The following is a 14,932-nucleotide window of genomic DNA, read 5'->3' on the forward strand; positions in this document are numbered from 1 at the left end:
ACTCTAACCCTTCTTCCTATAAGGGCCCAACCAGATAATTCAGGATAATCTCCCCATTTCATCCCCATTTCAAGGTTATTAACTTAATCATGTCTGCTAAGTTCCTTTTTCCATGTAAGGCATCATGTTCACAAGTTTCAGGGATTAGAATGTGGAGGTCATTGCGGCACATTTATTCTGATTTTTACAGTATGTTTTTACAAGTAAACACAGCTGTGTAAACACTACCCCCAGTTAATTTATAGAATATTACAGAATTCCAGACCCTACTGAGGATTCAGAAAATAATCAAAAAATTCGTAGTATCACAGATTGTTCATTTAGAGTATTGATTATCATTATTTAGAACTGTAAATTTTCATAAGACATCTGAGCCTTGGCTGATGAAATACTTTTTAAAAGATAAATCTTGAATGGCTTACCCATGTTATTTGTCTCTAACACATAAATACGTCTATAAATACACACTAGCAAATTTGAAATTTTGAGATTTGTTCGGACTCCAGTGAGTGAGTGTGTAAAAGCCCATAGGTGTCACATAGATTTGAACTGACTAGTATTGGAGTTGCTTGGTATACATTCTTTAGCCAACTTGGGATCCATCGGTTAAATATTAATGTCTGTCTGTTTTAGGAACGCCATCAACTTCAACTTCAACTCCTGGAGCATGAAACAGAAATGTCAGCGGAAATAACCGATTCTAACAAAGAAAGGTAAGATATACCGTCCTTTGTTTTATAATGGATTAATGGTGGCCACACTGTGTTTGTGTGGGCTCACTTGGTCCTTGCATTTTCATTCGTTTGGTTATCACTCTGCAGACTGATAACATGTAAAACGCTGGACTGGGAGCTTCCAGCCACATCTTGCAGCCCAGGGGTGGTGGTTAGAACAGTGGAACACGTCAATGCCGGTCACTAGTGCCAAAGTTCTGTCTATAAATGTTCCTCATAACCTTGAGCTCCACAGGATGCACCTTGTTGATGAGAAAACTCAACAGTGACTAATAACCATTGCCGTGGAAACAAATTTTACAATGTCTTTGTTTCCAAACATTCTTCAGTGAAACCTTGCCTTGTCCCTTGTTCGTGAGTGTATAAAGCCCTGCATGGGAAATGCAGGAGCAATGAACTGCCTATTCTGGAAACCAGAAGGCAGAGAGTCCACACGTGGCCCTTTAGTGAAGGGAGACGAGGTTGACATGTGCTGAGCATTTGAGCAAGTTACTTAATCTGCCTGAGATCCTTTGCTTCTCTGTAAAATAAGAATTCTTTTTTAAAGTGGGATGAATTAAAGTGATACTAATAGTGCCCATCTCATTGGGTTATTATCGTGAGAGAACTGTTGGCTGTACTGCCTGTCACAATGTACGCTGAAAAATACCTGTTCTCCTTCCTCTTACGTGACATCAGAGTTTGCAGAGTTCTAGGAATCCTCCCTAGTTTTTAAGGTTGTGCTAAGGAGGGCCCCAGCAGAAATGGGAAGTGGTAAGCAGACCACCAGACACTTTGTCCGAGTTCCAGTTTAGTGGCCCCAAAGAAAGAGTCCATCTGCTGGTTCCTTGGGTTTCTTTGAACCAAGTAGAGTCTGAGGATAATCTGTGCTGGGTTTTTTTTTTTTTTTTTAAACATGAAATATTTTCTGAGGTGGTCTATTCTGTTTTGATGGAGGAAGGGTGTTTCAGCATATTTCCCATTTTCTCAAAATAAATGGTGTGGAACAACTGTAATTCCTGCTTTCCCAGTACTCTGCCACTTGATTTCAGATATGTTGTTGTATTGCTAGACTCTTCTCTGTTTTCCTAATTGTAGCAATTACTGGATGTCCCGATATTGTTTTAATCCCCAAAGACACAGTCTCTCATATCTGTAAGTGGTGCAAAAAAATAATTTTCTCTCAGCTCTTGGGAGGTAAAGTAACTGTCTTTACACAGGGTGAAAGTTGCAAGTGGGAATTTGAAAAAGGGTCCTGTGTTTCTTCTTCAGTGGGGGTGGTTGGTCAGTGGTTAATTAACTAGGATACATACAAAGTAGGAAGAGTCCATCTTGTTCTGGGCGGTGTTTCTTTCGAGCAGTGACTCCGTGTGCTGGTGTTGCTGCGTCGGTCAGGGGTTCACTGGCTGTCTTCTATCTGTGTTAGGTATCAGCAGCTGGAGGAGGCGTCAGCCAGCCTCCGGGAGCGGATCCGACACCTAGATGACATGGTGCATTGCCAGCAGAAGAAAGTCAAGCAGATGGTTGAGGAGGTAAGTCCTTGTGAAGGGTCATGGGTATGAGATTGCTTCCTGTGGTGGGGACTCTTCAGCCCCAGAGACAGATATGACTCTCAGCTCTGTCTTCTCTAGTTCGCAGTGAACTAGCTCAGGCCACTGCTGTCTTGGCCCAAAGGAGAAGCTCCTCATATGTCCCCTTTGGACTAGTGATGATCCCTCTAAAAGAGGGCTCTCTCCAGATCAAAAGGTTACAGTTAAGAAAGCTGGGAGGCACATTTCATAAATTCACCCCCCTATTCAGGTGGGTGCCTTCAGCTCAGGGACCAAAGGGTCCTTTTTCTCTTTAACTGTATAGTATGAAACCAAGGTACATGCTTACTAATTGTTGGACATAGTTTACTATCCTGTTTTTCTAAATGAAAACAGGTAAGTTGAACATTTATATTTCTCTAGGAGGAAAAAAAATTTTCTTTTAAGTTGTGTTATAGTAACCTATCTCTCTCTTGTGGTATGCTCCATAGGAGAAAATCCATGCTGTGTACAACATATTATCTTTCTCTTATTCAATTAAAAAAATCAGAAACAAGAGCAGTTAGTACTAACAAGGTTATAAGGATTCCCTAGGGACTCATTCTCTAACTTGCAAAGAAAAGGTTTCGTTTTAATTAAACATTTGGTCGGCAGCAGAAAAACTGAAAAAAGCATTATGTGTGCTTATATTAAGCACAACTCTGAAAAGTTACTTGTTAATGCATTATTAAAATGAAAAGTATCTACTTCTAATAATTTACACATATGATAGATTAAACATACATCTTTTTTTAAATTAATCTCTAAAATGTTGGAGCTATGAGTGGGGCTAAAGTCAGGGAATTGTGAGGATGGGGAGGGACACCTTTTTCAATTGTGTGTAGGATAAACACACATTAGATAAAATCTTCACCCAAATGAGAAACCCACTAACACAGTGTGATTGGCCCGAGTGGAGTAGAATAGGAGAAGGGGGAGCAGGCGCTCAAATGAGGAAATCCTGATGCAGTTTCGTGGTCCCTTGGCCCCGCTGGGCAGGAGCACTGCCAGCAGAAGTGATGGGCAGGCCTTGCCCCGGATCAGCACTGGGTAGATGTCAGGGGTGTTTCCGAAAGAAAAGCATCACTTTGTCACAGTTAGCATCTCAGGAACCGTGGCAGTCAGACTGTGGCTTTTCTGCTTCTGACTCCACACTCATGGTGTCTGCGGCCGGCTGCCCCTCATTTCCCCAAGGGGCTCCTTGGCTGTGGCATACTGCATTTCTCCCGCCTCACCACAGGGTACTGTCTGCATTGTTTCCTTGTCTAATATTAGAGAATGGTGAACAAAACCTCATGTGCATTGGCTTCTGATTCAGTTTTCATCTGTAAGGGTTTAATGATCAGTCTTTTTTAAAAAAAAATAATCTACTTAATTTTTGGCTGCACTGGGTCTGCATTGCTCGGGGCTTCTGTGGGGCTTCTCTAGTTACGGAGGGCAGGGGCTACGCTCTGGTTGCAGCATGAGGGCTTCTCATTGTGGTAGCTTCTCTTGTGGAGCTTGGGCTCTGGGGTGCGTGGGCTTCAGTAATTGTGGCATGAGGGCTTAGTAGTGCAATTCCTGGGCTGTAGAGCACAGGCTCAGTAGTTGTGGCACACAGACTTAGTTGCCCTGAGATCTTCCCCAGCCAGGGGTTGAACCTGTGTCTTCTGCATTGACAGGTGTATTCTTCACCACTGAACACTGGAAGCCCTGACTGGTCTTTTTAAAAAGACATTTTCAACTTTAGAATTCTAAGTTACTTCTGGAATCTAATAAACATACCGATTTGAAAGCAGTAGGGGAATAATTAGGACTTCCCAGGTGGTGCTAGTGGTAAAGGACCTACCTGCCAATGCAGGGAGATGTAAGAGATGGGGGTTCGATCCCTGGGTCTGGAAGATCTCCTGGAGGAGGGCATGGCAGTATTCTCACCTGGAAAATCCCATGGACAGAGGAGCCTAGCAGGCTGCAGTTCATAGGGTTGCAAAGAGACACAACTGAAATTACTTAGCACAGCACAGGGGAGTATTTATATATGCAAATAAGGAAGCGTCTAAAGATCACTGTCCATATCTTGCTTTAGTGTCTCTGATGTAATATCTCCCAAATATAGCTATTCTAAGTGCCAGTGATGTCTGAAAGACCAACCATTGAAGTGAAATCACAGGCTGAAATTTAGGATGGCATCCTCAGAGGCCAGCTGGGGCCAGCTGGGTTTCAACAGTTAGGTGGAGACAGAGAAAGAGAGCTTTAATTCTAAATTTAAACTAAAAATTACTTCTATCAGGTAATAAGAATTAAGGTATTTGTCCTGTACACCATGTTAACTCATACAACAGGAGGATGGTTTAAAATCTCAATCACTGTAGCCAATTCTAACTTTTTTTAAAAGTTAGAAACATGGAAAAGGGACAAATGAGCACACTAAGAAGTCCAGGATGAGGTTGGAAAGTATTAGAACCCTAGAACTCTAGTAATCCAGGGAATGGTTGAAGGACTTGGACGGGAGATGGCCACGGGGAGACGTGAGAAGGGAGTTCACATCTTAGGAAAACTGTCATGGAGAAGAGGTAATATATTTTCGTTTGTATTGCAATGCAAAGGCAGATTGGAGCCACTGGGTGGCACTTGCAAAGAGGCACATTTCAGCTTTCTGTTCAACATAAAGGAAACATTTGTAGTACTGGCTGCCCTGAAAGGCATTTAGCCCTTAATCAGGTATGCATTTATGAGGAGAGAAGAAGACAAGATAGAAGCTATATAAAGGATTCTCTATTGTTTACTAGGCGGTGCTGTTGGTAGGATCTCAGCCTTTTCACTGCTTTGCATAATGAATGAAATCAGCAAAAATATTCTAAATTTGGACCAAAGTTTGAAAAATCTAGGTGGCTGAATTAGTCACGTGGACTCCTCAACTCTGGCTTGAGAAGAGAAGTGCTTTCTGTGAACTCCAGCCACCCAGACATGGAGGCAAATTTGACTGGAAGATAGAGGCAACCTTTACATGTCACCAGTGTTAGGGACAGGTTTCCCTCTCTTCCATGAAGTCTGGAAGCCTGTCCCTGTGACGGCTTCATACTCAACAGGGGCAGGATTCCAGTCCCCATCCATCGTTGCTGTCATCTGAGTCATGATGTCTGTGAAGAAATTTGGTTTATTAAAATGATACGCTCCTTCTTCTCAAAACATCTAGGTATTATTACTGAGGTTCTTTGAATCCTGACATGTTAAGCAGTATATTCACTTCCACTCCAGTGGAGTGTAATTTCTTAAAAATATACTAAATAAAAACTAACCAATCTTGGTATTGCCATCCTTAGCTCAATAATGATTTTTCATTGTATGGGACAGTACACTTCCACAGGGATTTGTGGGTGTAAAAGGGGGCCCTTTTGAAATGAAGGATTAATATATATCTTATCGGGTCAAGTTCACTGAGAAAAGATACAGAGTATCTTGTGTGAAGTGTGAGAGCAGATACCCCCACTTAGCTGGATCTTTGTACTCAATTAAGTCTCCTTTTGTGCTGTTTATCAGGGATCGGTCATCTCCCTCCCACCACTGGTTCTTCTGACTAGTTCTGGATCTGACAAATAGACATGCACACGCGCCCAAAAATGCCCCTTTTAGACTTTCAAGAGTTTTCCAGAAAATACAGAGGCACTGAAAAAAATAACAGTCATGAAGAAACTCACTCATCCATCCATTTACCAGATCCCTGCCTGCACTTTCTCTTTGCTGGGGCTGGGCACCAGTTGGGGGTGGGGCAGATAGTGGCTCTGCCCTCCTGGATCTTACTATCTGGTGTTAGCTGAGTTCCAGTCATCCTTGCTTCTTGGGCTTCAGTCTTCTGTTGCCAAGCTGTCTTGGGTCTGGGTCTTTTGTCTCAAATCAGGTAGAGTTCTTTAGCTTGCTGCTAAAGGACACAGGAGATCAGGGATGAGCACACGGCTGCAAGAAATCTACAGCCCAAGCAGTGAACACCTGACATACCTTTAAATATCTTCAGTCAACAGGGGGTTGACACCTCCTTCCCTGCTCTCATCAAGGCCCAGTCCCCTGCCAATCAAAGCAGCTTTCTGCCCAGGGGAAAATTATCTGGAGGAAAGCAATTAAAAAAAATTAAATTCTCTCGGTTCCAAGAATCTTCCCATTTAAATGGATCCATCATTTGTTAGCACACAATTTATTTTAAAATTCTTGTGTGGTGTGGTGTGCTGAAATGTACAGTGCAAAACGCATTTTCACCAAGCACCCTGTGTTTAGAAGATTCAGATAATTAGCCACCTGGGGGAAGGGGAAAGGAGCCGTGGCCATGAGCCCACAACCCTAACCAGCTCAATTGCCCTGTTTCCAGATCATGTCCCACGAACTCTTCTCCAGATTTAGTCTCCGGCTGTTTGGAAGATAACAAAATAGTAGCCTGCTCCGGGTTGGAAGCAGTTGCTTTCATTGTTCGTGGTTAGAAGAACACTTGTACTCTCTCTGCTGGGAAGAGGTGGTGTGTATGTGTGATGAGCGGATGAACAAAACACAAAGGACATGCTATTGAAAGGAAAATGTGATGATGTAGGGCTCTTATTGGTGGAAACACCCACATTCTGTAACCTCAGCTTCTATGGCCTGACGCTGCAGAGTCAAGAGAACTCCAAGACCCACAGAGTATTTCTAGCAACATGGGTTCCTAGACATCAAAGAAGGAACTGTGGTGAAAGATAGTACTAAAATATAATTTAAAAGTGCCAGGTGGAGGCTGGTCCTAAGATCTTGGAGATTGAAGCCTTATTTATGGAAAAGCTATCAAGGACACCTGCCAAGGAGATGGGAAGCAGCCTCGAAGAACTCCAGTGCTCCGGGAGGAAGTGCTCCCCACCTGATCACACCCCTGGAAATACAGAAGCAGCCAAGTGTCTCTGTTGCTTGATTATATTTGTATGTGGGAAGTGGCCCTGAGGATGTCTTGCTGAATCAAGATACAACACTAGTCAACTTAGCACTCTCCTTGTTTAAGTACATTTGGTTTGCTTCCATCACCAGGAATACACAGCTCAACTCACTTCATGAAAAGAAGTACATCTGATGAAAAGAGAAATGTATTTGGCTGAAATGTCCATAACGTCTTACGGGAAAACCTGAACAACTTTTTGACTCACCCAATATCTTGACGTGAAATATCCTTCATGCATGCTATATTTTTATAGAGGCCTTGAGACAGCCACAGGCCCCGGTATCTCAACTAAACAGTGTTGCTGAGAATTGTAGTAGCAACAGCGGTAATAATAGTCAGTGGGTGGTATTAGCCTAGTATTGGAGTGGGTTCATCAAGGGGGTGGGTGTCATTTAGACGTTGGGTAGTTTTTTCCACTCCATCCACTTCTCTGTGGCCAAGTGGGCAGGTAGTTGGCTTTGGTCCTCCGTTTAGATGTTTCTGTGCAGCAGAAAGGGAGCACATGGATAACTTCGCACTTGAGTAGTGAACTGGTAATGTAGTTTTACTCTCCGCCAGTGTTGTGTTTGAATGCAGATCCCCAGATACCCTGCTGGGTTTCCCAACGTCCACCAGGGAGCTTGGAGTCGGATCTGAGAATTGCTCATCTAGATATCACTCTACCATAGGGACCTACATTGTTTCTAGAGATTCCATTACTGCCCTCATGTTTTTCAAAGTCTGTGGTGGAAAAGTTATTAGCATTTGTTCTAGTGGAGTAGACTCGCTACTCAGCTTCAAAAAGTGAAATAATATCAAACCAGGGAATGTAATGACTTCTGGAGAAAGTGGGGCACCCATGTGGGCCTCCGTCCTAGGACTGTGTGCTCTTGCCCTGCCCTGGGAGTTCCTTCTCTCTTTTGGGCCATGGGTAGTGTCCTGGGGCCAGATGAGCCTTCTGTTGTGGGGCAGAGAGTGAGGGGCTGAGACTGTCTGTGAGACCCTGAGAGGGCCTCCGAAATTTTGCCTTAACTACATGACCCATGCACCTCCGCCTTGGCCTGATGCTGGCTCCTGGGCTGGTTGGGGACCTCCTTAGATCTGGGTCCCCTGCCTTTCAGGACCTCCCCCCATCTGCTCCTCCTTGCCTTTGCCCATGTGCCTCAGTTTACCGCTCCTGCCAGGACAGCGATATGGTGTGAACTTGACTTACTACATCAAACATGAGTTAGGTGCTCAAACCCTGCCCCCCTCCCCCGACTCACACTACCACCCCATTCCCAACCCTTAATTGGATCCTGAGCCTTGAACTCTTTTTTAAGGCTATACTTTTGTCCTAGGGCTGCTCACACTCCTACCCCAAGGAGATACTACTCATAAGCTGAGGCTGAATTTACAGTAATTGAAAATGTTACAGTTTTCAGTTCTGGTGTTTAACACTGTATTAGCCACTTCTTGATTTAAAAATCTTAGATGCTTGATGTAAAATGTGAAGGTTTTAGAAGGTGTCAGAAAGCTCACACAGATGTAAACCTTTTTTCTATGCATTATTGAAATATTGCAGGTTCATGGTATTGCTGGTACTGGTTAATGTATTCACGATTCGAACTGTCCTTTCAAGGGAGAAGGTCTTTTCTTTGTAAATGTCATTGAACCCACTTTCTGTTTGTTGAAATCATTTCTGATTGGCTCAGATATATTTCTCAGAGACTTGGAAGCTCACACACTCTGTCCGTGGCAGTCCCTGTGACTGAGCTTCTCATCTGAGAAACTCTCAGAGAGTGGGTGTTCATCGTGTTGCATGGCTGTGCATCTAGACCGCCCATGCCACGTTAATTCTCTCTGGGCGGTATTATTAGCACCATTTTTTAGTACAGGGAACTGAAGCTTAGTCTTAAAAAAAATAAGTTGCCAGCAGCCTCTCCACAGGTGACGATGGTGCTAGGCCCACACCCAGATTTTTGACTCCAAAGCTAGCCTCGTTCTTTGCTTATTTTTTTTAGCAGTTGGAAAAAATTATAATTTTTGTTTTGTTTGGCCTCACTGCACAGCATGTGGGGTCTTAGCTTCCTAACCAGGGATTGAACCTGTGCCACCTGCATTGGAAACGCGGAGCCCTAACCACTGGCCCACCAGGGAAGGCACTGGAAAAAAATTAAATATGGAGAATAATAAAAATAAAACCTATGTACTCTCTTCTGGAATTGAAAGATATTAACATTTTGGCATATTTTGTATTTTTTTCCTAAATAAAGAACTTTAAAGAAGTTCTCATTTTACTCCTCCCATTTCAAATCTTTGTCCTTCTTACCCTCCACCCCATCCTGCCCCAAGGCTTCCTTCAGAGGCAACTGGCCTCTATCCAGACCATGTTTCTCTGCTTTTACTACACACACATATGTTTATTGTCAATGTATAGCTTAGTTTCTGGGTTTAAAAAGGTATGCAGGGAGTTTCCTGGTGCCTTAGTGGTTAGGATTTGGTGCTTTCATCACAGGGGCCTGGGTCTAACCCCTGGTCAGGGAACCATCCCACATGCTGTGTTGTGTGGACAAAATACAAATAAATAGTAAAACTGTAAAATTTTATATATAGTGTATAAATAAATTTTATTGTATTTATTTTGAAACTTATTCTTTTCCCCAATTTTGTTTTTGGTGTTGTTCCATATACTAGATCTTAATTATTCATTTTGATGGCTCTCTAATATTCCACTATCTTAATATATTATAATGTATCCTCTTGATAGACATTTAGCTTGTTTCCAATTTTTAGTTCTTTTACAAACAATACTGTACATGTGTCTATGCTTATCGAGGGAATAAACTTAGAGGAGGAATTGCCAGGGACTGGGGTTGGCACAGTCTCACCTGTGTCACTCTCCAAAGTGTGCATAGACGTCTACCTGTCATGTATAAGGGCAGATTTCCCCACATCCTCACCACCTCTTAGACTATAATTTTAGCCAGTTGTGAAATAATATTTCTTTGGCTTAGTTTTAATTTGCATCAGCCTGGTAACTGCTCATTACAACTAGAGAAATTGACCCTAAACTCAGCAGTCAAGCTCGCATTCTTATAAATTGGTTGTTCACATCTTTTGTTCATTTTTCTGTTTGGTGGTTTTTCTTTTTTTCCTGCTGATTTGTAGGAATTCTGTATACTGCCAATATTAGTTGTTTATCAAACTAATTGCATGCTATTATCTTTTCCCAGTTCATGGTTTTTGGTTGCTTATGGGGTTTCGTATAATGTACACATTTAAAAAATTTTGTTATAAAATTATTAGTCTTTTTGTGCTGTGTTGTATGTCTTGTTTGTCATAAGTTTTAGAGTTGTGTTTTTCATTTTTAGGTCTGTAATCACCACCCGCCTCCCCCTCCCCGCCCCACGTTCTTGCCCATCGTTCTTCCTTACTCTGTTTTTCTCCATAACACTTTATCATCTTGTGCTATAGCCTACACGTACCTGTTTTGCTTGTTTATGTATTGTCTCTTTCTCTCCACTGGAATGTAAGCTCTCTGAGGGCAGTGGGTTTTGTCTGTTTCATTCATGTCTGTATCCCCAACACTTGGAATAGTCACTGGCATATAACAAGTGCTCAATAAATTTTATTGAACGAATAAAGAGTAATCTGTATGGAATTTATTTTTTGTGTATATAGTATGAATAGAAATTTCACCTTTTATTCCCTCATGGAAGGCTTGTTTCTCTAACACCATTCATTGAATAGTCCATCCTTCCACCACTGACTTTTTTCATTCAGCCTTTATCAAGCTGAAGTAATTTCCTTTGTGCCACTGTCTTTATATATTCCCATTCCCCTGCCTCTGTGCTGAAGTTTGCAGGAAAGTCAGCCCTCTACATACACCAGTGGGAGTGAGGGTGACAAAGAGCTAGGCCCTGTTTATGGAGAGTGCTTTTCTGATGGGTCAGCCAGTAAACATTTAAGAAGCACCTTTTATGAGCCAAATGCAAAGACAGACCTGAGTCCTTAAAGCCCTCAAAGGATTTTCTGGTTGACATTAAAGCTGTTATAACTCAAGGCAGAATATAAGGGTTGAGCAGGCAATGAGCTGTGTGCTGAGGACATAGAAACTGGAGAACACAGTGGTTAAGTTTGTAAGCGTCAAGTAAATTAAATCTGTCTTTGCATCCTGCCTCTGCTTCTCACTGGGCTTTATATCTTGAGCAATTTACTTATCTTCTCCCACATTTCATTTCCTTATCAAAAAATGTGACTGATGATAATAATACTTGCTTCAGAGGTTGTTGATGGAAAGAATGTACACTAAGGGCGTAGGTCAGTGCCTGCAAATACTCACTAATTCTAGTGTGCATGGAGAAACTTTAGGGAGGAGGTGATATTTGACTGTGTCTTGCAGCATGGGTTAGATTTTTCTAGGCAGGGATTGAGTAGGTGGAAAAGGACGTGCCAGACTAGACATAGAATCAATTAAAAGCACAAACATGAAGGCCAGAAAGTACAGGGTGAGTTCAGCGAGCAATATCCCAGTTTGAGATGACAACTGTAATGATGGCAGGGAGTAATGATGAAGAGACTGGAAATGTAGGTTGAGCCTAACTGTGGTGGATTAGGAGCAACAACCTGAGAAAACATCCTTTATTTCTCAGCTCCTGATTCCTCGATGGCTCCCCATTGCCAATGCCTCTGGCAGGGGTTTCTTGAAGAATCAGAGAGGAGAGGGGCAAGAAGGGCAGCTCAGAGGCTTCCTGGAGAGTCCTGGTCAGTGCAGGTGAAGGTCCATGTTCCAGGGCATCTGAACATTAGGAACATGTGTTTCTGTGATGTGCACCTGCGTGTGTATGTGTGTGTGTTTAATTGAAGCCTCCTCTATTTTTTGTTTTGTTTTGTCTTAGAATTGACACAATTAATAAACAAATCTTTATTTATTTAAAAAAGATTTTATTGGAATATAGTTGATTGACAATGATGTGTTAGTTTCAGGTGTACAGCAAAGTGAATCAGTTATACATATATCCCCTCTTTTTAAGATTCTTTTCCCATGTAGGTCATTACAGAGTATTGAGTAGAGTTCTCTGTGCTATACATTACGTCCTTATTAATTATCTATACTGTATATAGTAGTGCACGTCTATCAATAGGAACCTTTTTTTAAACTACTTTTTTTTTTTTTTTTTTTAGCATCAGCTTTGTGTCAGGTGTGGAGCTGGGTGCTTCTGTATACAGGCCTACCTCAGAGATACTGAAGGTTGGGCTCCAGACCACTGTAATAAAGCAACTATTATAGTAAAGTGAACCACATGAACTTTTTGGTTTCCCAGTGCATATAAAAGTTATGTTTATACTGTAGTGTATTAAGTGTACAATAGCATTATGTATAAGAAAATGTACAGACCTTAATTAAAAATACTTTATTGCTAAAAACTGGTCACTAACCGTCATCTGGGGCTTTCCTGGTGGCTCAATGGTAAAGAACCTGTCTGCCAATGCAGAAGATGTGGGTTCCATCCCTGAGTTGGGAAGATCCCCTGGAGAAAGAAATAGCAACCACTCCAGTATTCTTGCTGGAGAATCCCCATGGACAGAGGAGCCTGGCAGGCAACAGTCCATGGGGTCTCAAAGAGCCAGGCATGACTAAGCGGCTGAACAACAACAGAAGCATCATGTGAACCTTCAGTGAGTCGTAATCTTTTTGCTGCCATGGAGGATTAAAAATATTGTGAGAATCATCAGAATGTGACACAGAGATACAGGTGAGCAAATACTGTTGGAAAAATGGTGCCGACAGACTTGCTCAATGCAGGGTTGCCACAAACCTTCAATTTGTGAGCAATGCGGTATGCGTGAAGCACCATAAAGCAAAGTGCAGTTAAGCGGGTTATGCCTGTACACCCGCTGATTGTTTAGCCTGAAACATTTCTCTCCCTGGATATTCCTGTTCGGCGTGTGGTCTTTTGTCCCTGATACTGTGTCCATCCAGGGAAGCTTAGAGGACCCTCCTTCCTGCTTTCCCACCTCGCCTTCCTCTAAAGTCACAGAGGAGAAAAGAGCAGCCTTAAGACATAGGGCCCCAGCAAACGGTTTGTAAAAGAAGGTATTGCCTGTCAGTGTTCTTCCCTGCCTGGCCTAATTTGCAGGCAGCACTGCCGAGATAGGCTGTCATCACAGGGAGGACAGAGGCCACCCTCTGGACCTCAGGCTGGTGTGAACAGAAGAGCCCAGGCCTTGTCATCAGAGAGACATGGGTTTAGGTCTCAGCCCTGCCAGCATCAAGCTCTTGGGTGACCAACTGTCCTGGTTTGCCTGCAAATGAGAAGGTTCCTGACACACGAGACTAAAACCTAGGAAGTTCCAGGCCAGCTGGGACAGGCTGGTCCCCTCTTAGTCCTGTGGTCTGAACCTTTCCCTCACCCCCTCGGCAGATGGCTGGTGCATTCTGTCTCTGGGTAGGAGGGGAACCAAACATCACTTGCCTGCTCCCCTGTTGTGCGAACTCATGCACTTCTTTCTCCACGTGCCAGTTCCCTGCAAGTGGAGACCACGTCTCCCTGGCTCACGGCTGTGCTCCTGGAACCTAGCACTGGGTCACGGCTGATGTTGAGGAGTGAGTGAACAGTGAAACTCTAGGAACCCCAGTTCCTTCGTCTATGGGGGTAATGACTCGGAGGGTTGTTTCTGAGAATAATGAGCTAAGCCATCAAAAGCCCTGATGCCCAGTATGCTCTTTTCTTCCTTGCCAGTGAATGCCCACAGATTGGGATGCCAGTTTATCCATCCGTCACTGATGTTTGTATAGTCCAGTTATGAGTGGGTACCCAGGAGATTCAGGGGGCTGGTGGTTCTTCAGTAGAAGTGGGGTGATCTGTAATATAAGATAGAAATCAAACCAAATTAGATTACTTTACCACAGAAGCCAGTTTCAACTGATCCTTTAGAATAGTATAGTTCTATGATTATATATTACTTCAAACTTAATAGAAAAAAATTGATTAAAATGTGTGCCCTGTTCATATCTGGCCTGGCTGAATGCCACAAGACACATTAATTGAAAATGAATTTCTCCAAACCCAATCAAACATCATGAAGATGAAAAATGTTCCTTTTTCCCTCCGTTCCTTCATTGATTTTTCATTTTCCCCACTCAGAGCTTCATTTAGCAATTTTTCAGTTTCCTTTTGTTGTGGCCTTAACTCATCCCTCCGCTCCCCCCAAAATGAGATAATGTACCATTTTCCTTGTCCTTTTTAAACTGTCCTTTCATGCTGCATTAGTGCAGGGCAGAGCCTCGTCTTGTCATAGGCCCCTGTGTTGTATCATTTTTTAAGAAAAGAAGGTAACCTTATTTTTAAATTCTTTCTGTGGTGGTTTTTACCAAAGGGAATGCCCTTTAAAAAATATATAACTATGAAATTACACTGTTACAGCACTTATAAAATAGAAAAAGAGAAACTATAGCAAAAAAAAAAACCTTTTCAGAGGAAGAGTATTAGATATCAGTTGTTCTCAGTTTTCATGGTGAGGTGTTTGGGCATCGGGCACGATTCCTATTTTGTTGAGAGAAATGGAGAAAACTATTTGCCAGATCACAGCATGTTGAGCTGAAAACTAGGCTGGGTTAGGACAAGAGGGAGCAAGGGGAGGTGATAAAAAACCCCAGATGAGTTCTAGAAAATTCTTGCCTGTCCTGTGCCAGCTGTAACCCAGTCAGTCCACTGGGTCTCTGGGTAACTGGGGGTTCAATGTGGGTAACAATAATA

The 14,932-nt window shown here is 42.6% G+C and overlaps 1 protein-coding gene across 1 annotated transcript in view; it reads left to right on the forward strand.

The window, feature by feature from the left end:
- Positions 1 to 14,932, forward strand: part of MYZAP (myocardial zonula adherens protein) — a 115,287-nt gene that overhangs the window by 51,001 nt on the left and 49,354 nt on the right. The window contains exons 9-10 of the mRNA XM_068963685.1: positions 634 to 713; positions 2,140 to 2,245. Of these exons, the coding sequence (XP_068819786.1) occupies positions 634 to 713; positions 2,140 to 2,245 (186 nt within the window). The remainder of the gene's footprint in view (positions 1 to 633; positions 714 to 2,139; positions 2,246 to 14,932) is intronic.

The sequence above is a fragment of the Capricornis sumatraensis genome, chromosome 2, assembly GCF_032405125.1.
Source record: "Capricornis sumatraensis isolate serow.1 chromosome 2, serow.2, whole genome shotgun sequence".
In the NCBI taxonomy this organism is placed as follows: domain Eukaryota; kingdom Metazoa; phylum Chordata; class Mammalia; order Artiodactyla; family Bovidae; genus Capricornis; species Capricornis sumatraensis.